Genomic DNA, 25,198 nt, shown 5'->3' on the forward strand with positions numbered 1-25,198 from the left:
ATATTCTAACTTTTCAGATTTGATGAATACTATTATTGAAAAGTTTATTCCAAATCAATATTGAGTTTACATTCCTCGTAATCCAATGTTGTATTTCAACTATTAAATTACATATCAAAATATTCAATCCTGGCCACCATTTGGCCACCATTTGATGTTACTTCCTACATTGGATCTTTTCTCACCTTCTCCTTTCCGCTTGCTTTCCTGAAACAAAAAAAATATTCAAAACAAAAAATTAATAAATAATGATTAAAACAAATTTGAAACTTTATATAACAAGTTGTTTTTACGTTACCTTTATTATTTTTCGTCTTCACAAATAAATCTAACCATGCTTTGATTTCTGGGTCATCAACCCTTTTAGTTGGTTACAACTCTTAAAAGTGTATGAGAGGTTATTCAATCGGATCCATTTGACATCAAAACAACCATTAATTTTATACGCACCGTAAAATAACTGCACCATGGATAAAAATTGAACTCTTGTCCCACAAAAAAAGACATAAATGCCCTTATAATTGGGTTATTTATGGGGTAAAGTTTGATGAGTTGATTTACCAGGATTTTCATGAAGAATAGGGTATGGATGTAAAAGGTCATAGCAATTAGTAACCAAAGATGGTATGGAATAGGATATTGAATTCCAATTCCTTTGGAAGCAAAAAAATAAAAATAAAAATAAAAATAAAAAAAATAAAAAAGAAAGAAAGAAAGAAAACCTTTGCCATCTACTGTGCCCTGTGACTATATCAATTGCATAATCTTCATTCTCCTCGATCTCTGCATCATCCACTCTTATTCCGGGATTTGAAACACTTACTACTACTTTTTCCAGACCTATCCAACTCATTATCTATGTCCTCTCCAATCCATATACTTGTCAATTTAAACATACTTTAAAAAAGAAATAAACAGATAGTACTCAAGTATTAGAATTGTATAAAAGTAACATATTCATTAAAAGAAAAGAAAGATTGAAACTACATTCATCAATAGCTTCAACATCATCAACTTGGAGACCAAAAAACATAATGTTACCTAATGGTGTCATCCAACCTGACATAGAAATGTCAACCGACCTTATATAGTAAAATCCACTTACCAAATGATGTGACAATAGGTAATTGCCTGCAGAAATTGTTTTACCTGGTCTGAATAGCAGAAAATTAGATGAAACAAAGTTATATAATTTTAAAAAGTAGGATGGGTTGTTAATGAAACAAAGATAAATAATATTGATGTCATCAAATGTTTTACCTTTTGCTCCACAAATCTGGATAAAGAATATGATTAACTGCATCAATTTTGTACATTGACACACCGGATTTTAGTCATTTTTCTTTAGACATGATCTGCATCCGATTTTACACACAGATAACAACCTACAAATTCGATGATTAACTGCAAAATATAAAAAAAATTAATAATAAATAAATAAACTTAATACCGTAATCAAGTGACACATTCATCCTCAAAAGAGAGAGAGAGAGAGATAAGAGAGAAAGAGAGAGAAAGAGAGAGAGAGAGAGAGAGAGAGAGAGAGAGTTAAATGGAATCATAAATATTTTTAAGCAATTTACTCGTAATCAACTGTTCAAGCAATAAAACACTTAATACCGTTACATAAAATCCCCAGAATCTGATGTACCATTTCACTATTCCAAATCAACATTTCGTCAATAAAATCCCTAGAATTCGATGGTGTCAACGTTAATTTAAGATGGAGAACAGAGATGAATGTGAGAGAATGGGAACAACGGTGGTATTAGCCGATATTCAATTGATGATTTCTGAAAAAGAAACCATAAGCGACAATAATAGTGAAAAAAGGGTTATCTTATAATTGGAAAGTAAGATGAAAATTGACCCACCACAAATGAAATCATTTTCTGTAGAAGGCGATGAAGAAAATCAATTCCAGTTGTAAAATTGTAGATACAGAAGCCGTAAAGGAATCAACGAATATATCAAGCCGAGAAGATTTAAAATTGCATAAGATTTGTTCCTAATTTTATGAGATTTGGATCAACATCGATTTGAATATGCTTTTAGGATAAAAGGAAACTGAATTGGGAGAAAAATTAGGCAAATAAGCTGGTTAAATTCTTGAATGAACGGGAATAATAGGTATTGGTTTGGGCGGGAATAATTTTCTAAGAATATGGGAAAAAACGACACGCGGAATGTTAGTGTTTATAATAGGGACAAGTGGCATTTTAGAGAAGTTTTTATTAGGAAGAGAGATTTTCATTATTTTGATTAAGACGAATAAACTATTTGATTAATATATATTTTTATAGTTTATATCTATAAATTAATAATGAAATTGATAGATTAACTACTGAAATTTTTTTCCATAACTCGTTATTTAATTATTAGCAATTATAAAATTGTAATCGTTTATATATTCTATGAAAATGCAACAACTAATTAGTCAAATGTTAATTAACATTTTATTATTTTTTTCATCTTCATATGTGGCTAAAGATATATATAAATCGTCTCTACAACTTATATAGGTACATCAACAATTCAAAACAACATGTCATCAGAGATTGAATATAATATGTTATATATTAGTGTATTTTTTCATTTAGTAAAAATTTAGTAAGTCTTTTTTCTTATAGTTTAATATTTATTTTTACATGCAAATTTTTATTCGGTTTAATTGGTAAACCAAACCAAAACCGAATTAACTAAAACTGATTAAACCGAACATTATTTGGTTTGGTTATACTTAGTTTTACGATGTAAAAAAACGATAAAACTGAACCGATTAAACTGAAACTCGAAAAAACCAATTGAATAACACCCCTACTTATAGGGATGTTTGGGATTGATTATTTAAAACAACTTATAATTTCTAGTAAAAATGCTTATAATTTTATCCGGTATCAAAACGAAGTTTTAAAAAAAAAACATTTAATTTAGCTTATCCAATTCCAAAACATAATAAGTTAATTTTTTAGTGTTTGATAAATGATGCTTATATGTATAATTAGAAGATACTTATAAAAAAACTCTTTAAATAAGTCAATAATTAAGAAAGTAATTTACCAAAACTCATTATTTAAGTTAATAAGTGTTTATGAAATATTCATGTTCAAACATTTAAAATTTCTTATTATTGATGTCAAACAGTAATAAAAAAATAAACACTTCAAATAAAAAATCCCAAATACCATCCTTAAAAATTAAAATATTCTTAATATAATAAGTTTTTAAAAACTCATACATACGTACATACATCAGTGTATCACAATTAAAGAGTACATCACAATCAAATTTTACTAATATGTTGTAACGGTTGCAAATATATGGATTCATATTAAATATTTGAGGAAGAAAATTGTTTAAAAAAATTTTACAACCTAGAAAAGTAAATATTTTGTTCGATTAAACGGAGAGAATAACTATCTTAATTTAGGTTGTTTACAAGGGATGTTTAAATGTAATGCAAAAAATGATTAATGATGGTCGATATTTTTTAGGGATATTGATAAAAATGACCATGTGATTATGGATAAGTAGAGTAAAAAACTCAAACTTTTTTATATACACTAAAACAAATACTAAATCCCTAAAAATTACATTTCGAACTAGATCAATTTTGTTTCAAAATTTCATAAGACTATAAAGATGTAACATAAATATTTCTAAAAGCTCACATTTTAATATGTTGAAATGTAATATAGGTATTTCTAAAAGTTAACATTTTAATTAATATGATCCATATATTTCAGACTTCATTTATCTGAACGTCACTCATCGTAGCCATAAATCCGGATTTTCTAAGTATTGGCAAACTACATTTAAGATTTTAACCATTTATCTCAAGCACTTTAGATACATAATTATTTTGTTCAAAATGGAGTTCATTTAACTAGTTTTTTTTAGTAATGTGATGTAGCATATAACTCAGATTATATAAAGTATGGTGTGAAATTGACTTTTGATACCAATTTGTATAGGTTGGTTAACTTGGTAGCTTCCAAGTTAAGATTTGTCTTTTGTTTATCTTTACAAAGTCCTAGAACAACCATTGTTTAATAATGTTTATGTAGAAAACTGATGACGTTGATGTCAGGAATTTTGTAAGTGTTGCTAGCTTGCCTCTAAATATGGTGATGTTTGTTGTTAATCATTTTTCCAGTAAGATTGTTAATGATATGATTAACCCAGTGGCTACATATTGATATTTTATTTTAACCGTAAATCGTTAGGCTATGAATAATCAGCTGAAGGAAACCGGTCCGATACAAAATGATATGGTGCTCGAAACAATCAAATATGTGAGTTATTCTTTATTATTGTGACTATGTACGTATAGTAAAAAACATGAGAAAAGAAAGTGGGAATTATGTATTTTTGTACGGAAAAGGTACACATATTGCTTACAATGAACATCTCTATAAGAGTGATGAATCAAGAAATGATCATCAGATTTTGTTGATGTTGATTCATGATTTAAACCTACATCCAGGAGCCTTTGGAAGCATATTAGGCTGGTGGGTACAAGTTAGAGAAAATTACACGGTTGGTCCCTATGGTTTGCTCTTACTTGCACGCTTCGTCCCTGGAAAGAATTTTTAACTCGGACAATCCCTATAACTTTATTTCGTTACCCGCCTAGTCCTTCAGTTAACTTTCCGTCTTATTTAGGGTTAGGAACTACTCACGTGAGTGGCACGCTGGGGGCATTTTTGTCCTTTCAACCCTACAATATATTAGCGCCATTTAGAATACAGACCGATGGTTTTACGATTCCGATCATCGTCAAACCAAAACACACACAAACACACACTTGTCAGACGAATTCCCTTTCTTCTCTCAAACGAAAACCCTAGTCGCTAGCTAAAACTTTGTATGCTTTTCCAAATAATCAACAATGCCGGTTTGGAATTTAAGTGAAGCACGAGGACGGATGATCAGTGAAGCAGAAGTTCGTCTTCAATATGGTAAGTCCGCCTAGTCCCTAATCTCGTTTTTATTTGCATTTGCTTCGTGAAATCCTACAACCCTAATCAAATGTTAATCAAAATTTTTGGGGCATTTCCTTAATAGGTGATCATCCGACCATGTTTTGCATGCTATTAAACCATGGTGGAAAGTTTACTGATTTTCCTGGAAGGAAGTATGTAAACGGAAAGAGACATTACGTTGACTTAATAGACATCGAGACTTTCTGTGTTCACGATATTGATGACATGATGGTGAAACTTGGGTATATCGATGAAAATCTACATGTGGAGATGTACTATCATTTTCGAAGGCCACTGTGCGATTTGGATTTTGGCTTGTTTGCTTTAGCTTCAGATGATGATGTAAGGCATTTAGCAAAATATGTTGGCCAGCATAAGCTAATAGAGGTGTATACAGAGCACGGGCAAACGAAATTACACACATACTCGATGTCACCAAACCCATCTAAGGTACGTATAGTTGAGATTGATTGTACCCCAAAAAGATTGTTTTTGGAATGGCATGATACACAAGTTGAGCCTAATGATGTGTTGACATTTGAGCCTAATAGAAACAACCCTCCTGTTTCACCTACTAGAAATGAGCCTTCAATTGACAAGGTGGACATGGTAAGTGATAATGCAAACATCATGGAAACTGAAATTGAACATAGTAGTGATGATAATAGCAGTGGTGATGAGATCAACAGTGGTGATGATAGTGAGAGTCAAGATGGTGACTTTCTTCTAGACGAAGACAATATCATTGATGATGTTGAAGTTGACATGAGAGAATTCCACTTGAATGTTGACCCAGATGTTGAGTGGATTGGAGGTGCTTCTAAAAGAAAGAATCATGTAGTTACAGAAGATGGGAATGAAGCAGACCTTGAAGTTATAGATATGGAACTTTTCTTGTCCGACTCTTCATCGGATGATGGGATCGAAGGAGAAAGAAACAAAAAGATTAAAGCTATTAGAAGGGCGCATGAGAACGAAAATGCTCAAGTCAGTGAGCCTTTCTATTTATATCAGAAATTTAATTCGTCAAAGGAGTTTAAAGATATGGTTAACCAACATGCAATAGATACAAGAAGGGAGTTGGATTTTGAGAAGAATGATAAAAACAGAGTAAGGGTTGTATGCAGGGGAACCATAACAAGCCTAGGTGGTGGGACCGGTCAAGAAGTAGTCAATGAAGAAGGTAAGTGTCCTTGGGTTCTTTTAGCCAGTAAGTGGAAACGCGACAAGGATTGGACAGTTAAAACATATGTTAGTGAACATAAATGTCTTCAAACAAGAAAGGTTAGGGCTTGTGATTACAAGTTTCTTTCAAAGCAAATTCTACAACTGGTGGAAGCAAACCCAAAAATTCCAGTCAAGGCTTTAAGGGAACAACTTCAACGTATCTACAAAGTAGATATTTCTAAGATGAAAGCCTTTAGGGCAAGAGAAGCAGCCTTAAAAATTATCAGGGGTGATTATGCCACTCAGTACAAGATCTTACAAGATTATTTGTTAGAAGTGCAGACTCAAAACCCAGACACCACTATCAAGCTTGATGTCGAAAGTGAACCAAATCCTGATGTTGAGACAAGAACCTTCAGACGCGTGTACGTGTGCCTTGGTGCTTTGAAGCAAGGATTTGCAGCAGGGAAGAGGGATTTTCTTGGGGTAGACGGGGCTTTCATGAAAGGACCTTTCCATGGTCAAATTTTATCTGTTGTGGTACATTTTCTCTTATGTTGTGGTTGAACCATATATTTTGATTTATTTTTTACTTTTATTTATTGGATTGTATTGCACAGGCTTTAGATGGGAATAATGGAATATATCCTTTAGCATATGCTGTGGTTGAAGCTGAGACACTGAACTCTTGGACATGGTTTTTAACTCACTTGGGTGATGACCTAGGGTTGGCTTCAAATTCAATTTTACATTTATATCAGACAGGCAAAAGGTTATTTTCTTGTGTTTTGAATACTAATATCTAAAGGAAAAGAAATCATTGACATAATGTATCTTTCTTGTAGGGTTTAAGTTCTGCCATCGCAGATTTGTTTCCTTGTGCAGAGCACCGTTATTGTGTTCGCCACATACACGAAAATATGAGGTCACGTTGGAGAGGGGATAAGTTTAAAGAACTGCTTTGGAATTGTTCAACAACATATACTGTGCAAGAGTTTGAAAAAGAAATGGAAGAAGTTAGAAAATTAAACCAAGAATGTTATGAGTGGCTTAAACAAATACCACCTCAACATTGGGCACGTTCTCATTTTACAGGTTTGACCATGTTATATATTATAATATATGATAACTATTGTTGTATACTTGTTATGCACCCACTCTGGTCACCTTATTTTAGAGAAAGGTTAGTTTGGGGTAATCATCAAATAAAGAGCATCTTGTTGGTACAGGGGCATTATGGGTATTTTATATTATTTAGTTGTTATGACTGATAGTATAAGAGGGTAGTGGGATAGGAATTGAGATATCGATCTTTTCTGTTAACCTAGAATTATTTTCTTTTGCATTCTGTTCTTTACATTGTGTTCTTGTTGTGGTTACTCATTAAATTAAGTGAGTTCATAACAATACTCTAATGTTTGCTAACCAATTATACATGTATTCTATTAATTAATAGGGAGAGCACATTCTGATATTGTGATAAACAACATATGCGAGTGCTTTAATAGCAAAATAATAGACGGACGTGACACACCAATTATCAATTGCTTAGAGTTCATCCGGGAGTACATCATGAAGAGGATTGTGAATGTTGAAAAAGAAATTGACAAAGCAACAGGCCCTTTGACTCCAACAGCTACCAAGCTATTGCAAAAGATCAAAGATCAGGCAGAGGAGTATACAGCATCATTTTGTGGAAATGGGAAGTACCAAGTGAGTGGACCTTGGCAAGATCAGTGTGTAGTGAATGTGAATCAACGAACGTGTTCATGCAAGAAGTGGGAAATAACTGGAATGCCATGCAAACATGTTGTATCTGCAATTTGGGACATGAGGAGAAATAATGGTGCAATTGGTATTCCAGAAACCTTTGTTCATGAATGTTATTGGTTATCAACCTGGAGGAACATGTACTCTTTCAAAGTGGATCCAATAAATGGTAGAAGATTGTGGATTAAGTCACCTTGTCCAACTACTTTGTTGCCTCCAAAACACCGTGTCCCAATAGGAAGACCAAAAAAGAAACGAAGGAAGTCAACTACAGAAAAAGAGGATATGATCAAAGGGAATACAGTTTCTAGAGCACAAAAAACTGTTACATGTACCAAATGTAACAACAAAGGACACAATGCCAGGACTTGCAAAGGGCAGTTACCAACTGTTGGGAAGAAGGGAAAAAAGAAGAATGAGAAAGGAAAAGAGAAGGATAAAGGAAAAGAGAATGAGAAAGGAAAACAGAAGAAGAAAGGAAAAGAAAAGGATCCATTGTAAACTCTTTTATCATGTGATGCTCTTATTTTGGTTAAGCTATTATGTAATGTGATGTTTGTATTGTGGTTAAACTATTATGTCATGTGATGTTTTTATTTTGATTAAACTGTATTGTGTTTAGTATCACCAAAACAATTGCAGTTGGTACTTAGACATTTGTTTTTGGTTAAACTCTTATGTAATGCTTTTGTTTTAATGTTATCTAATGGATCAATTATTGGTATGTTTTTGGTCATTTCATTTGGCATGTTTTTGGACATTTTCATTTGGCATGTGTTTGGTCATTTCATTTAATGTTATATAATGGATCATTTGGCATGTTTTTTGGTCATTTCATTTGGCATGTTTTTGGTCATATGTTAAATGAAAAATACCAAAAGATTACAGTTGCATTGCATCTATTAATTGTACCAATAGATACCCTTTCTCTCCCAATTCCAGCAATACAAGATGGTAATAATCCATTGTAATCTTTTATAAGACAACAAAGTGCAACTATTAATTGTACCTAAATATACCATTTCATTAAAATGCAGCAATACAAACATGCTAATATTACCCTTTCATTAGATTATCTTCAACCAAAAACCATTACTGAAATACCTAATACTACAACTTGTAAACAATTATCCCAAAAAACAAAATCCAACTGACAATTAACAACATTTTAAGGTTCCGATTTTGGATTTCAAGTTCTTCATTCTGGATTTCAAGGTCACGATTTTGGATTTGAAGTTCTTCATTATGGATTTCAAGCTCAAGATTTTGGCTTTCAGCCTCATACGTGTGCTTTTCTTCATTTACCCACGAAATGAATCCACTTCTTGGTCCCTGAAGTTTTCAATACCCTCGATTAGCACAAACTAGGGTTCATCCTAGAAATTACCAAAAAAATTGATAACTCAATACCTGTAAAGGGCATGCATAAAAAGGCCTACCAAGATTTCTCTTTGTTCCTGAAGTTCGTATGATCCCTACAGCTCCACACTTGCATTTCACCATAATCAATTTTGTGGATCTTCAATCTTCACGAGCAAAAGAAATGGAGTAGAAGAGGAGAACTGGAAGCACCGATTGAGAAAAGAAGGAAGGAGAAGTAGTTTTAAGTCCGTTGTAGGGTTGAAAGGACAAAAATGCCCCCAGCGTGCCACTCACGTGAGTAGTTCCTAACCCCAAATAAGACGGAAAGTTAACTGAAGGACTAGGCGGGTAACGAAATAAAGTTATAGGGATTGTCCGAGTTAAAAATTCTTTCCAGGGACGAAGCGTGCAAGTAAGAGCAAACCATAGAGACCAACCGTGTAATTTTCTCTACAAGTTATCCCATCTATTTTTGTTACATTATGTCATATTATCCTCCAAAGTCACATTATTTTTTGAGGAAATATTCCACACCACTTTATACATAAAAAAACTATTTTTTTTTAAAGAAATATGATAAGTCCATCAACAAAAAAATGGTGGACCTTTCTTACTTTTACTTTTTTTTTTTTTTTTTTTTTTTGCTGTTGAGAGGCAACGAGCGACAATGTTGTGGAGGGCCAGATCAGCCTCCCAAAGATGTTAATGTACCCATACCGAACTCTCTTAAGGTGTGTAGGATTTCAATAAGAATACATTTAATAGTGATCTTTACGGTAACGATGATTATCAGATTTATTATTCTAATAATGGTTAACTTATAACTTTTTTCTAGGGAATGTCTCCTACAATACCATTTCTTGAAACTATTTATAATCTATCACATCTGCCTTCCCAATCTCATATTACAAATCAAAAAGTTTTGGTGTTCAAAACAAAAATAAATACAAGAAGATGACATTAGGAACGAAATGTGTTGAAACGAAATTTCATATTAGAGCCATAGAATCTTCAAACGAACAAGAAAATTACATTTACACATTTACATTTGCCATTTTATAATTTTTTTTTTGTCAATTTCAAAATGTTAACGATCAATACAAAAAATCATTTTTAGACTATCAGACTATGTTTGACAGACTAGCTGAAAAACTAGTTGGTGGCTGATAAGCTAGCTATTACCATATATGCTAGCTGACAAAAAATAACGTTTAGTAAAACCTAGCTGAAAGATATAAAATGGCATAAAAAGACATTTACAATTATATGTTTTTTTTATAATAGGGTATATTGTGAAAATCTTGAAAAAACTCCTGAAAACTTATTCAAAATAGCTTTTCAAAAAGTTAGCTTATATTAGCTAGCTTATCAGCTACTTTTTGGTTTGTCAAATATAATAATTAAAAAAAATAATAAAAACTCAAAAAATAAGCTAGTTGTGACACACCAAACAATATCTTGGAAATAAAAAAAAATCCCAATGTAATCCACAATTTTATAGTGCCTCATGGAAATATATGGTTATTCAAAGTAAATTTTTTTAAAATGCGGTTATTATGTTAAAAGGCATATAAAAATGACTATTTTTGTCGATTTTCTTTTCTTATCTATTGTATTTAAGTTTTGTTGTAAGTTAATCCCAAGTAAGATGGAGAATAAAATATTCAAAATTATGGTCACTGTATATTCAACTTTGTTGTAGCAAACCATTAAAATTGCGAAAAAAAAAAATCAAATTTCGTTGATTTAGTATTGTTTTTATATGTAAATATAATGTTGCCCTTCTAAAAAAAACAATCATCATTGATCCAAAATCATCTATGTATACTTAAAAATAGGGTTATGTTTTGAGGATCTTCTCATGTTCGTGTGTATTAAATCGAGCTCAAAACATACAAAGAAGCAAATTTGAGTTATAAGGATCCGACTCAAATTAGAGACGATAAGCGTCAAAAATGACTTATTGATAGAGGATTATTTAGAATAAATAATCTTAACTAAGTTGTAGTATATGTCACAAGGTTTCGGTACATATAAAGAACGCCGAAATCCGAGTTATAACGAAGTAGTTATGACCCGTCAAAGTTTCGCGACAAAATCGGCATGACACCAGGAATCGTAAAAAGTGAGTTTTCGATAGAGTACTTTTTAGCCTTATGGTTCTAAATGAAAGTTGTATAATACGTCTCCACCTTCGCGTGGATATAAAGAACGTGAAAAACGGAGCTCGTATGCAAAAGTTATGGCTTTCTGACGATGTGGTTGTCTAAGAACATGACACGTGTCAAAAACCCTAATCTGACTGGACTCATGACGTGAGCAAGATTTCTCACGATGTGAGGAGTCAAATGGACACTAATCGAGCCTAGAAAACACCTAGGAATTCTATGGGATGACTCTTGGAAGCTCACGACGTGAGCATATCATTCTCATAACGTGAGAAGTCGTCCGGACACTTTTCAGAGCTATAAACGCAAATGGAAAAACTACGATGTGATACATCCATGGCTCATGACGTGAGCAATGAATTCTCACGGTGTGAGAGGCCAAAAATCAGCCTATAAATAGCCATTTCGATCCTAAGCCTCTTTACACTAAAACCTCTTTCCTCTCTCTCTCTCTCGTTTGTTGAAGTCGTTCCGCGTCTCGAGCCCGGCGATCACGAACCGCTGACCGTTTCTAGTTAGATTCTATCAAAGCACGCTACAAGTGAGTGCATAGTCCCTTTCATGAACGTGATTTTAATACAAGTATTAATTAAAGTATGAAATATATGTTAAAGAGTTAAATATTTGTTACAGAGTTTATGTGTGAGTGCATAGTCCCTTTCATGAACATGATTTTAATACAAGTATTGATTAAAGTATTAAATATATGTGTGTGAAATATTTGTTATTGCCTGAAATACGTGTTAAGAGCATATATGATAATATATGATGATTTAGGATACAAAGTAAAGCTAAATTAATTAAGAGGAATATTGGGTAGTATATTCTTATGAGTACGAGTGAGATATACACGAAGGATAGAGCTTTAAAATATGTCATTAATCCGGGAGTATGGATTAAGACATACTCATTCGTCCTTAGTCCAAGAGTATTGATATGACATATTTATTTGTTATTAATCTGGGAGTATGGATTAAGACATAGTTAATTGTCCCTAGTCCGAGAGTATGGATTGGGCATAGTCATTTGTCATTAATCTGAGAGTATGGATTAAGACATAGTCATTCGTCTCTAGTCTGAGAGTATGGATTGGGCATAGTCATTTGTCATTAATCCGGGAGAATGGATTAAGACATAGTCATTCGTCCCTAGTCCGAGAGTATGGATTGGGCATAGTCATTTGTCACTAATTTGGGAGTATGGATTAGGACATAGTCATTCGTCCTTAGTCCCAGAGTACGGATAAGACATAGTTATTTATTATTAATTCAAGAATATGGATTAAGACATAGTTAATTGTCCCTAGTCCGAGAGTGTGGAATGGTGTAACGTCCCAAAATTTAAGACTAAAAATTTCTTTTATAAAACATTACTTAAAACATAATTATCACTCCATAACATAATCAGAGTATTAATTTCCAAAACACATGTTCATTATCAGAGTAAAACATCCCAGGCTGACTAATCTATGGTGTGTGTCATGCGATCACCCCGAGCTCTTCCCTCCGCTACCAGAAGTACTTGAAACCAAAACTGAAAACCATAAGCACGAAGCTTAGTGAGTTCCCCCAACCTACCACATACCATGCATAACCACATACTACACATACTGGGCCACGCTCGCTATTCTGGGCCTCGCCCGCTACAACGGGCCCGCCGCTCCAGGCCTCGTCTGGCTTCAAGCCCCGCTCGGATACAAATCTGTTTCACTTAGGCCTCGCCTGTCACTGGGCCTCGCCCTCTAACATATAATAGCACATAAACATATCATAACACATAAGCTAAACACATACTAATGGACCCTGTCCTAAGGCCTCGCCTATCCTGGGCCTCGCCCTTGTCCTGCTACTGATGAGTCATGGAACCCCGTCCACGCTCCTATTGATAGTGAGATACGGGCCCAACCCACACTCACTCTTTCCCTAACTTGGGCCTCGCCCCTGTTTCTGCTGCTAATGAGATGTGGAACACCATCCACACTCTGCTATTGGTGAGATACGGGACTTCGCCCACACTCACCTCCTTACCAGGCACATACATGTATCATACTGACAACAAGTATAATCTATCACATAAACCATTCCTTGGGCACCCACCCGCTATCATTGGACCTCGTCCTGAATATCATTCTAGCATATTGTGCCTAGTGCTAACCCCCTGGTCTTCTACTCATAACTACATGGGCCGGCATTGTGGCCTTAGACCCATTCACACAAAGGGAAACTCACCTGGTACTGCTGAACTCGTTGATAACCTCTCTGGATGCTGACCGACAACTCCCTGAACCACTGCTCCACTAGCTCCCCGAGCTACCAATATCAAAGCATATATCACTTAGCTTAACTGATCTCCAAAAGTCAACTCTGGTCAAAGTCAAAGTCCTGGTCAAAGTCAACCTCCCAGGTCAACCCTACTCGCCGAGTCTGCCTACTGACTCGCCGAGTTCATTAGCTCATAATCCTTTCATTCGCGACTCGACTCGTTGAGTCAGCCCCTGACTCGCCGAGTCTAACGATTTCCGAGTCCGACCTGTCCAACTCACTGATTCCCCACTCGACTCATTGATCCGAGTCATAACTCGAAGGGTTTGGGGTTTCGCCACTTGACTCGCCGAGTCCAAGAACAGACTCGCCGAGTTGTTCTTCCAACTCGCCGAGTTCCTGCCCAACTTCATCTAACTCACCGAGTCCACCCATGTGACTCGCCGAGTCGCTCCAGTTCTTAATCCATTTAGTGGATTTTCGAGCCATGCAGGGGCTCCAAATCATAGATCCATAATTCCAAAGCTTAATCCTTACGTAAAGTTGCAAACTTTATGTATAACTAAAGAGATCTAGGCTCAAAACACACTAGGGCTAGGTTTTTGTCACACCCCCAAACCAAGGATGACGGAAACGTCCGGGGGTGGAGGACTTCATGTGTAGTATCATAACAACAATGGCAATAGTGATGAAAGTAAACACAACCAACATATATATAATTGAAAGAGTTACATCATTGTATGAATTACATGTTTCAAAATCAATTACAATATGTTGACAAAATATGATAAGTTTGACACCTCAGCGTCCCATCCTCAAAAGTACTTTGTTACCTGTTTAGCGATTTCCTGAGAATACAAATAGTTGGAAAAAGTGTCAACACAATGGTTGGTGAGTTCATAAGTTTTTGTATATAATTATGAAATAGCTTGTCTCGTAATTGCATAGCTGTTCTAGAAAAATCTGATATTTTCCTTAAAATGAATGCTGTAGTCTTGTACCCAAAGACTGAAACGTATGAGTAATCTTCCTTATTTACAGAAAATAACGTGAGTTCATTTCGATATAAACGCATATGATATTAGTGAAATTCTCGTAAATTCTTAAGTTTGTTAATACTTTCTGTGAGTTATTATAACCATACTTGACATAAACGGCCTCGTAATACGACGTTCTTCAGGCGTCGCCGTTAAATGACACTTGTCACCACAGACCTGCTGGTCTAGCTGTTGCAAGCAGATCTGGTGTGGGTTTGTCAAACCCAATATAGATCTATACACAACTATCACGTTCTCCCTACAAGAGACTCTGGTTACCATTTACAGGACTTTTCGACTTTGTTACTTTAGAAGTAACCCGAAGGGAATGACTCACAAATTTATTCATTAACAGATTTACGTGAACTAAACTGAAAACCTTTGGTAAATAAGTTTGAGAAGTAAATGATACATAAACTATACCTATTATAGTTTATCCAAAACGTTTGTAATGTATAAGAATTCTTTTATGAATGTTTTAATACTATGAATCCATAAACTATGCTCATTATAGCTTAATTTACGTATTCTAAATGAATGAATAATCTTATCATGAATGACTATATTTCAGTTTATGATGATAAACTAACAAGGAAACACATTCAATATTTAGAACTTATCGTTATACACTTTGCTCAACATAATACAAAGTGTTATGAAAGTTATAAGCTGTTAACAAATCCGCAAATTCTGAGAGTTCCCAAAATGTGTCTAGTTTACTCATAATTTTTATCATGATTTTTAATGACCTCCAACTTGGGTGAAAAAGTCCATAATCACAGACTGGTCCGGATTGGTGTTTGAAATGATAGGCAGTTTTGTAAAAATCACCATAAATTGTAGAAAAATCGTATGGAGATGTGCAAGTAGTCATTTTAAAGCTAAGAACTGGAACTACTTACACTTAAAACAGTTTTTCAAACAAAAATGTTTAAGTTGTCCAAAACAGTCTGTGAATGGAGTCCAACTTTTCTGATGAAAGCTGTTAGAAAAATTTAGTTATGTTCTTGGTGTTTTAACTTGTATTCCCCCCCTAAAAACTTAAGAAAACATAAAAATATAGGGGTATGAACTCACCTTGAGTGATTTCAGTAGGTAAGTGTTGAAGAAGAGAAGTGTTCAACCCAAGAACACTTGAAGAATCACTTGAAGATTCGAAGATCTAACAAGAATGTGATGATGTTTGTGTAAGAAATCTTTGATTTTGAGTAGGAGGATGTGTAATAATCATAAGAAAGATGATGATACTTACTAATTGTAGGAGAAGAGTCTTGGAGTATGCCTTGAAATTCTCGAATTAGAGAGAAAAAGATGAGAGAGTTTGGAGTGTGATTCTTGGTAAAAATGAGAGAATGATTAAAGTGTGAGGAGAGAGGATGGATGTTCCAGCCCTAAGAACGTGGGAATAGTTGTAAATAGTGAGAAAGGACCTATGAAGTGACTAGGGATGGGCTGGTGGTGAATAGTGACATGGAGTGGGTATGGGAGTGGTTGCTTGTGTCATAGACATAAGTAAAGTCAACACTCTACCTTTGTACTTCACCCACTCTCTTTTGGATAAGGTTTTATCCTTAAAAATGTGATTAATTAATAGTTAAGGGTCCTTATATGTTAAAATAAAGTTTTGGGTGAAAATCTCATGTTAAAACAATTAAAAACGGGCCTAAAATGCGAATTTAGTCGAAAACCGGGAGAAAAAGCGTTCCCAGCGAGACCTCTCGGTCCTAGGCCGAGGTTCGGTCCTTACTGGTGCTAAGTCGGAAGCGAAAGGCGCGAGCCAGAAGCGAGAAGCGAAGGGCGAGGGGTCCGTCCGAAGGTTCGGTTCGGTTCTTCTTCATCAGGAGGGTTCGGTTCGGTTCTTCTTCATCAGGAGGGTTCGGTTCCTAAGGGGACTTTCGGTTCCTAAGAGGGGTTTCGGTTCCTAAGAGGGGTTTCGGTTCCTTAAGTCCGTTTTTCGCTTAGACTTCCGTTTTTGGGCTGTTTTCGCCAAATTTGAGGGTCGGGATGCCCCGAGTGATTATAGAAAGTTGGGAGAGATTTCGAGAGAGATTTGAGAGAGATTCCACATACTCAGAGAGATTTGGGAGATATTTGACATTCTTGGAGAGATTTCACATACAAAGAGATATTTGGGAGAGATTTCACTTTCTTAGAGAGATTTGACATTCTTGGAGAGATTTCACATACAGAGAGATATTTGGGAGAGATTTCATATTCTTAGAGAGATTTGGGAGAGATTTGACATTCTTGGAGAGATTTCACATACAAAGAGATATTTGGGAGAGATTTCATATTCTTAGAGAGATTTGGGAGAGATTTGACATACTTGGAGAGATTTCACATACAGAGAGATATTTGGGAAAGATTTCATATTCTTAGAGAGATTTGGGAGAGATTTGACATCCTTGGAGAGATTTCACATACAAAGAGATATTTGGGAGAGATTTCACTTTCTTAGAGAGATTTGGGAGAGATTCTCGATAAGAAGAGATAGAGTGAAAATGATTGAGAGTGGTTTCGTGTGTGACGAATGTGAGTGTCCGGCTTCGCAATGCAAGGTCCGTAAACCCCGTTATGCCATGTTTTAGGATCTTACACACTCCCTATGAGTATGCAACATTGTTTTATTGTTCTTGTTCATTGTTTAGCACTAAAGTTAAAGAAATTTAAACACACGAACTTTCCAAGTGATGTTTTCTCATTAAGATAGTGAGTTATACAGAAATTACATAATACAAACCCTATTATACAAGGTTTTAATTGAGTTGACCGGTTTGACTCGTTGACCTTGTCCGGCTTAGACTTGACCCGAATTTGACTATTGTCACAGTTTTAGGATAAAAGGGCTTCACCAACTACTCAATATCTAATGCTTTACGACATATTGGACCATCACAACACTAGATCTGTAGTGGCAACCACATATCTTAGCCCCAAACCCGAATTGGGTCTCAAACAACCATAAAACCCCCAAATCTCATAACAAAAAAATAGATCTATATGAAAAGGAGGGAAGATAGCAGCTTATTACCTCCAAGATGAGCACAAATTGAAGTAGATCTCCGATCTACACCTCTCCTTTGAAGCAAACCTCTTGATCTTCAAGTTCCTTTCAAAGGTTCCTTCCTCCAAAGTTATTTCTCTCAAATGATGGAAGCTCACACGAAATCTAGGGTTTAGAGGCTCTCTAGGATGATATGGAGGCTGAGGAAGGGACATAACACCCTTTATATAGGATACAACTCCCGGGATTAGGGTTTTCCTTGTTCAGACCAGACTCGCCGAGTCCCCTTAGCCGACTCGCCGAGTTGGTTACTTAATCGATCCCCCGGATCCCGCTCCGACTCGTCGAGTTCCTCCCTGGACTCGACGAGTTGACCCTTTGACTTAGGGTATTCTTTCCTTTCTTGGCCTTTCTGATTTTGGGTGTTACAACTTTCCCCCACTTAAACTAAACTTCGTCCTCGAAGTTTGCTATGGCCAACCGCCTGCGATCTGCTTTCAATACTCTACTTATTAATCCAACACCAGCTACCTACCTTTGCTGTCCTTTCGCCCGGTCCTCCTGATGACCATTCATCCTTGCGGATAATAATCTCAGGTCAACCCTGACCCTGAACATTCTGGAAACACAACTTACTCAACCGACAATCCTTCTGGTACTCTCCGAGTATTGCAACCGAACCCATAGGGGTTCACCCCCTCTTTCCTTGCCTTCCCAAGGCGATGTTCCATAACCAACTATTTCCTTTGTCACTGTGAAGGTCCTATCCTTCACCAAATCCATTACTCCCGCTACCTACAGTACGGGTCATTACCGCCAGTATCCACTGGGCATTTCTCTCTACTATAATTTGGTGTTGAGCACCCGACGATCAACTAACTGAATTCCACCATAGACTTCTTACCAGCACTGCTACTGACTGAAAATTTCTGCTATTCCTTCTCTGCCTTCCGGATGAACCGAGACCACCCTGGTCTCTATCAACCTATCCATATCTGGATTACCGGCTCCCCCTGGTCGCTAGTCCTAACACGACTCCTAGTCGCTCTCAACGACTTTTGAAGAAACTTCGACTACCTTTAACTGCTCAATCTATTCTGCCATTCAGGCACTATAATCCTGGGATCCTTGATCCCCTATCTTGACACTAAGGTCCCTACCAGGTCCCGCCTGTGCTATTAAAACTCACGGGCCTCGCCCACGGGTCTCACCCAACCATACTACTAAGCAACTCTGCTCTCAGGTCTCACCTATACTACTACTCTCATACGGGCCTTGCCCACGGGTCTCACCCAACTACATCCTGGAGCGGCCTCTCCCAAGGTCTCACCTCTCTAGGACTATACAGGCAAACTACTTACTATTCTCATCCACTACTCATTCCTGATCCCTATCTGATCACTAGGAGATAAGTGCCTCGCCCCAACTCCGCTAATGAAGCTACTATGGAATGCTACGGCTTACCCACAGTCTTACATCACCTTCCATCTCTGACTGCTAGTGAATGCTACGGTTGCCCCGTAGTCTTACAACACCTTCCACCATTGACCGCTGCTGGAGAAAGCTGCGACGCTCCCGCCGCTCTAACATGCTCTACATGCTGCCTCTGCCAATGTCTATTAACACGAAAGCATCCCATGTTATCCGTCCTCAAGATCTTCATTCCGACTCACTCAAGTCCTACAGGCGATCCTCCAACCTAAATTCCCAACCACGTACTAACCATCACCATTACATGCACTAACTGATGGGGAGTTTCTCAAACTCCCAACCCTAAACTCCTCAATCCATCAAACGATGTACTACTTCTTTTCCTTCTCAGAGATCGCGTACTCATTCTAGATCTGCGTGCTCTTACCCTTGTACACTCGGAGGATTCTCCCCCACTTCGATCCTGCTTACACCTTGCTGGTCAATGCTCGAAAAGAAATCCCAATCCTTGCTACCATTCCATAATCAATCTGCTGAGGAACCCCAAGCTTAACATAGCTAGGGATCTAACCATTCCATTTCTAAAACTATACAGCTCCGAACTAGCGAGACGTACCAAGTCCCTCCCAGGCATGCTACGGTTACTGCATCCTAAGCAACCTTCTCCGATAGGGCACATCCCTTAACTACCATTCAAATATCCAAGGTATGCAGATGGCATATAACTCGATCACAATCAAGCCGCACAAAAAGTAAAATACTCATACCGATAATGATGTAGAACCATAACAATATAATCATGCACACAAAAAAAAACTGAAAACGGAAGTCGCATACCTGCAACGTCCGATGCTGCTCGCATCTCCAAGGTAGTCATCTGAAAAGCCCTGCCTCCTACCGCAGGCGCCTCTGCACGGCCTTGACGGTCGTCTGTGATCCTCAATGTTGCAGGGGCAGGTGCCATCACCCGTCCTGCCGAAAGCAGACTGGGGCACTGGGCCTTCTTGTGACCCCGCTGATTGCAGTGAAAACATACCAAGTCTGATCCTTGTGTGGTGGTAACAGTATAATCCCTGTTAAAATGATCAGTCCGACCGCACTTGAAGCAGCCAGACTCACCACCGCTACCACTCCTACACGCGCCCCCGTGCGCCCTGTCACACTTCCCGCACCGGCTGCAGTCTTGATAATCCCTCGATCTCAAATCCGATCCCTTGGGACTTTTGCCCGAACCTGTGGCTACCTAAACCTCATCCGACTTCCTCTTTCGGATCTGCTCTAAATCAATTTCCCTCTCTCTAGCCCGAGCGATCATATCCTCCAACGTTTTGCAGCTGGACCTGCTCACAAACTGCCTGATGTCATCCCTTAACATCTCATGGTATCGGGCCTTCTTCATCTCCTCATTCACGACATACTGCAGTACCAGAAGAGCCCTCTCTCTGAACTTGACGGTGATCTTCGCCACAGTCTCAGTGGTCTGCGTCAAATCCTGAAACTCCCGTGCCAACTACTGCACCTCAATAATTGGCGAAAACTCTGCCCTGAACTTGGCCGAGAAATCGCTCCATGTCATCGCGTCCAATGCGACATCATCCCCCAAAGCATGACCAATCTCCTCCCACCAATCCCTTACTCTGTCCTTCAGAAGACAGGAAGCGAGTCTGACCTTGTCCCCCTCGGGACACCGACTCGTACGTAATGCGTTGGCAACATCAGCCAACCATCTGCTGCTAGCGATGGGGTCCCTAGCCCCATGATAATCTGGTGCCTCGCAAGCCCTGAACTCTCGAAATGTCAAGGTACGCGCTCCCATCAAAGCCATCATCTCGGTACGGAAGGCTCCCAACCTCTCATCCAAAATCTCCAGTATACCCTCCTTGACCGTGCCAAAGATCATAGGAGTCTGATCTAGAATACTGGGCGTAACCTCCGCTGATATCAACTCCCTCATTCGCTCCTCGAGCTGCTCGGCTCCTGAACCCAAGCCTGATCCCTCTCCGGCGCCTGATCCTCCCACTGGTCTCTCTCGCAACGTCACCATGCTGAAAATATACCACAACCACTATCAGAATACTTATCACTGCTGCGAGACCAAAAACACGCATGACCAGGTTCCCGGTCTTGTCTCGGCCTTTCCCGAATCGAGTACGGATCCTCTGCTTTCAGTAGTACGGGCCCGTACTACCTTCCACATCTATCCGTACTTTCCTCAAGAACTGCTTTGACTCCACCAGGTCCCTTTTCTACTACTACTGCTCCCAGCACTATCTCATCCTAGGCTTGCCCTAGGGAAACCTCTGACTCACACCAAACCAATCCTCAGTTGCTGAAGGACTCCTTGTGATGCCAATTAGCCATTACTTGGATACCATCACACGTGACGAGGCTCAGATAATCCTTCGAGTAAAAGACTCGTCCCTACAACGGTTGGACTCAAACAAGAGCTGCACAATAGGGCCAAATCCAACACTCTGAGATTATTCAACCCTGATCACATGTGACGTGACATATCCACCTAATGGCTAACTTCCATCACTCGGAATCCCACAATGCACAAAGCAAGCAGCATTCAGACAAGGGAAAATCTTACCATAACATACTCAAGCAATCATAATATCATACCAAGAATCTGTACTAGCATGCAACACAAACTCATAAACTCAGGCATAACCTAAACAGGCTATCCTACTACTGTTTAACCAGCATTATCATGCAGCTAAAAAGCACATATAACAGGCACATAAGGCATCCTCCCTAGATCCTTAGTCCTAATCTAGCATGCTGTTCTATTAACTGATAATCATAACATAACTTGTATGGGTATTTTGGGGTACTTACTTGAGCTCGACTGATTACATGCACCACACCCCTTTTTCTCTTTTCAAAATTCTTTTCTTTATGAATTCTTTTTGCTTTTCTAAAATTGTTTTCTTTCTTAAACTCTTTTTACAAAACTGTCTTTTCATTTTGAAAACTTCCATACCAATTCCTTAGTTTGAGTTCGGATACACTCGAGAGTACGTCCGAATCCCTTAAACCAAGGCTCTGATACCAACTTGTAACGTCCCAAAATTTAAGACTAAAAATTTCTTTTATAAAACATTACTTAAAACATAATTATCACTCCATAACATAATCAGAGTATTAATTTCCAAAACACATGTTCATTATCAGAGTAAAACATCCCAGGCTGACTAATCTATGGTGTGTGCCATACGATCACCCCGAGCTCTTCCCTATGCTACCGGAAGTACCTGAAACCAAAACTGAAAACCGTAAGCACGAAGCTTAGTGAGTTCCCCAACCTACCACATACCATGTATAACCACATACTACACATACTAGGCCACGCTCGCTATTCTAGGCCTCACCTTCTACCTCGGGCCTCGCCCGCTACAACGGCCCCGTCGCTCCAGGCCTCGCCTGGCTTCGAGCCCCGCTCAGATATAGATCTGTTTCAGTTAGGCCTCGCCCTCTAACATATAATAGCACATAAACATATCACAACACATAAGCTAAACATATACTAATGGACCATGTCCTAAGGCCTCGCCTATCCTGGGCCTCATCCTTGTCCTGCTACTGATGATTCATGGAACCCCGTCCACGCTCCTACTGATAGTGAGATATGGGCCCAACCCACACTCACTCTTTCCCTAACTTGGGCCTCGCCCTTGTTCTGCTGCTAATGAGATGTGGAACACCATCCACACTCTACTATTGGTGAGATACGGGACTTCGCCCACACTCACCTCCCTACCAGGCACATACATGTATCACACAGACAACAAGTATAAGCTATCACATAAACCATTCCTTGGGCACCCGCCCGCTATCGTTAGACCTCGTCCTGAATATCATTCTAGCATACTGTGCCTAGGGCTAACCCCCGGGTCTTCTACTCATAACTACATGGGTCGACATTGTGGCCTTAGACCCATTCACACAACGGGAAACTCACCTGGTACTGCTGAACTTGTTGATAACCTCTCTGGATACTGACCGACAACTCCCTGAACCGCTGCTCCACTAGCTCCCTGAGCTACCAATATCAAAGCATATATCACTTAGCTTAACTGATCTCCAAAAGTCAACTCTGGTCAAAGTCAAAGTCCTGGTCAAAATCAACCTTCCAGGTCAACCCTACTCGCCGAGTCTGCCTACTGACTCGTCGAGTTCATTAGCTCATAATCCTTTCATTCGCGACTCGACTCGCCGAGTCTAACGATTTCCGAGTCCTGACCTGTCCAACTCACTGAGTCCCCACTCGACTCACTGATCCGAGTCTTAACTCGAAGGGTTTGGGGTTTCGCGACTTGACTCGCCGAGTCCAAGGCAATCTTCAACAGACTCGCCGAGTTGTTCTTCCAACTCGCCGAGTCGCTCCAGTTCTTAATCCATTCAGTGGCTTTTCGAGCCATGCAGGGGCTCCAAATCATAGATCCATACTTCCAAAGCTCAATCCTTACGTAAGTTGCAAACTTTACGTATAACTAAAGAGATCTAGGCTCAAAACACACTAGGGCTAGGTTTTAGGACAAAAGGGCTTCACCAACTACTCAATATCTAATGCTTTACGACATATTGGACCATCCCAACACTAGACCTGAAGTGGCAACCACATATCTAAGCCCCAAACCCGAATTGGGTCTCAAACAACCATAAAACCCCCAAATTTCATAACCAAAAAATAGATCTATTTGCAAAGGAGGGAAGATAGCAGCTTATTACCTCCAAGATGAACACAAACTGAAGTAGATCTTGGATCTACACCTCTCCTTTGAAGCAACCCTCTTGATCTTCAAGTTCCTTTCAAAGGTTCCTTCCTCCAAAGTTATTTCTCTCAAATGATGGAAGCTCACACGAAATCTAGGGTTTAGAGGCTCTCTAGGATGATATGGAGGCTGAGGAAGGGACATAACACCCTTTATATAGGATACAACTCCTGGGATTAGGATTTTCCTTGTTCAGACCAGACTCGCCGAGTCCCCTTAGCTGACTCGCCGAGTCGGTTACTTAATCGATCCCCCGGATCCCGCTCCGACTCGTCGAGTTCCTCCCTGGACTCGACGAGTTGACCCTTTGACTTAGGGTTTTCTTTCCTTTCTTGGCCTTTCTGATTTTGGGTGTTACAAATGGGCATAATTATTGATCTGGGAGTATGGATCAGACATACCCGATCTGAGAGTATGGATTAGGTAAGAGGTAAATTTTAGATTCGGGAGTATGAATTAGGTAAAGAGGTTGGTTTTAGATCCGAGAGTATAGATCGTGTCGTTGTGAGGATCGATGGGGTGGGGTAAAGTTGCTTATATATGGTGGAATTATATATTTTGTGGGTTCTAATATATATATATATATATATATATATATATATATATGATATAACATTGTGGGATTGAAATCTCTATGTACTCACCATGTTTCCCAACCTGACCACTCAGTTTAGTTGTATCACAAGTATCGATACGAAACTACTTTACACTAAGAGATTAAAGAAGATATAGATCACTAGTGTAAATAAATACAAGGTCTATTTATGCTTATGTTTCAGTATTGACGATGACATCCCAATGTTTTAATATGAACAAAATACATTTCTTCGGAAATGCTTTGATAATATATTTATCATGTTTTTCTGGGAACAAATTCCACAATATTATTCATTAAAATGAATACTCTGATTTTTCAAATAAGCATAAATAAGATTTTTAAAATGACCATGAAATTTGGGGATGTCACACATTAAGTTCGAATTCGACATGCCTTGCAAATACATACATTTCAAAATCAACCTGATTTCGCAACCTAACAAACTAAAACCTATTTCGACTTCTCACTATTTTCATTTTGAACCCTACATATTCTGATTTGTAATCGTTAAAAGATCGTTTATTTAGCTATTTACCAACACTTGTTTTAGGGTTCTAGGTGTACTTGTAGTTTTGTTCTTTATTTTGTGCGATTTTCAACATAATTGTGTGGGATTTTAGCTCTCGTGTTAGATTTT

General features: G+C 38.0%; 2 protein-coding genes across 2 annotated transcripts; both read left to right on the forward strand.

Moving 5' to 3' along the window:
• The first annotated feature begins 4,678 nt into the window (after positions 1-4,678).
• Positions 4,679-8,376, forward strand: LOC111900563 (uncharacterized). The gene is made up of 4 exons (XM_052764948.1): positions 4,679-4,961; positions 5,068-6,692; positions 6,773-7,247; positions 7,609-8,376. The coding sequence occupies exons 1-3, from the start codon at positions 4,892-4,894 to the stop codon at positions 6,956-6,958; spliced, it is 1,881 nt and encodes a 626-aa protein (XP_052620908.1). The 5' UTR covers positions 4,679-4,891; the 3' UTR covers positions 6,959-7,247; positions 7,609-8,376.
• LOC128127548 (uncharacterized) lies at positions 7,073-8,423 on the forward strand. Its single transcript, XM_052766093.1, has 2 exons — positions 7,073-7,247; positions 7,609-8,423. Exons 1-2 carry the CDS (start codon positions 7,073-7,075, stop codon positions 8,421-8,423), a joined length of 990 nt encoding a protein of 329 aa, XP_052622053.1.
• The last annotated feature ends 16,775 nt before the right edge of the window (positions 8,424-25,198 follow it).

The sequence above is a fragment of the Lactuca sativa genome, chromosome 1, assembly GCF_002870075.4.
Source record: "Lactuca sativa cultivar Salinas chromosome 1, Lsat_Salinas_v11, whole genome shotgun sequence".
NCBI classification, from domain to species: Eukaryota; Viridiplantae; Streptophyta; class Magnoliopsida; order Asterales; family Asteraceae; genus Lactuca; species Lactuca sativa.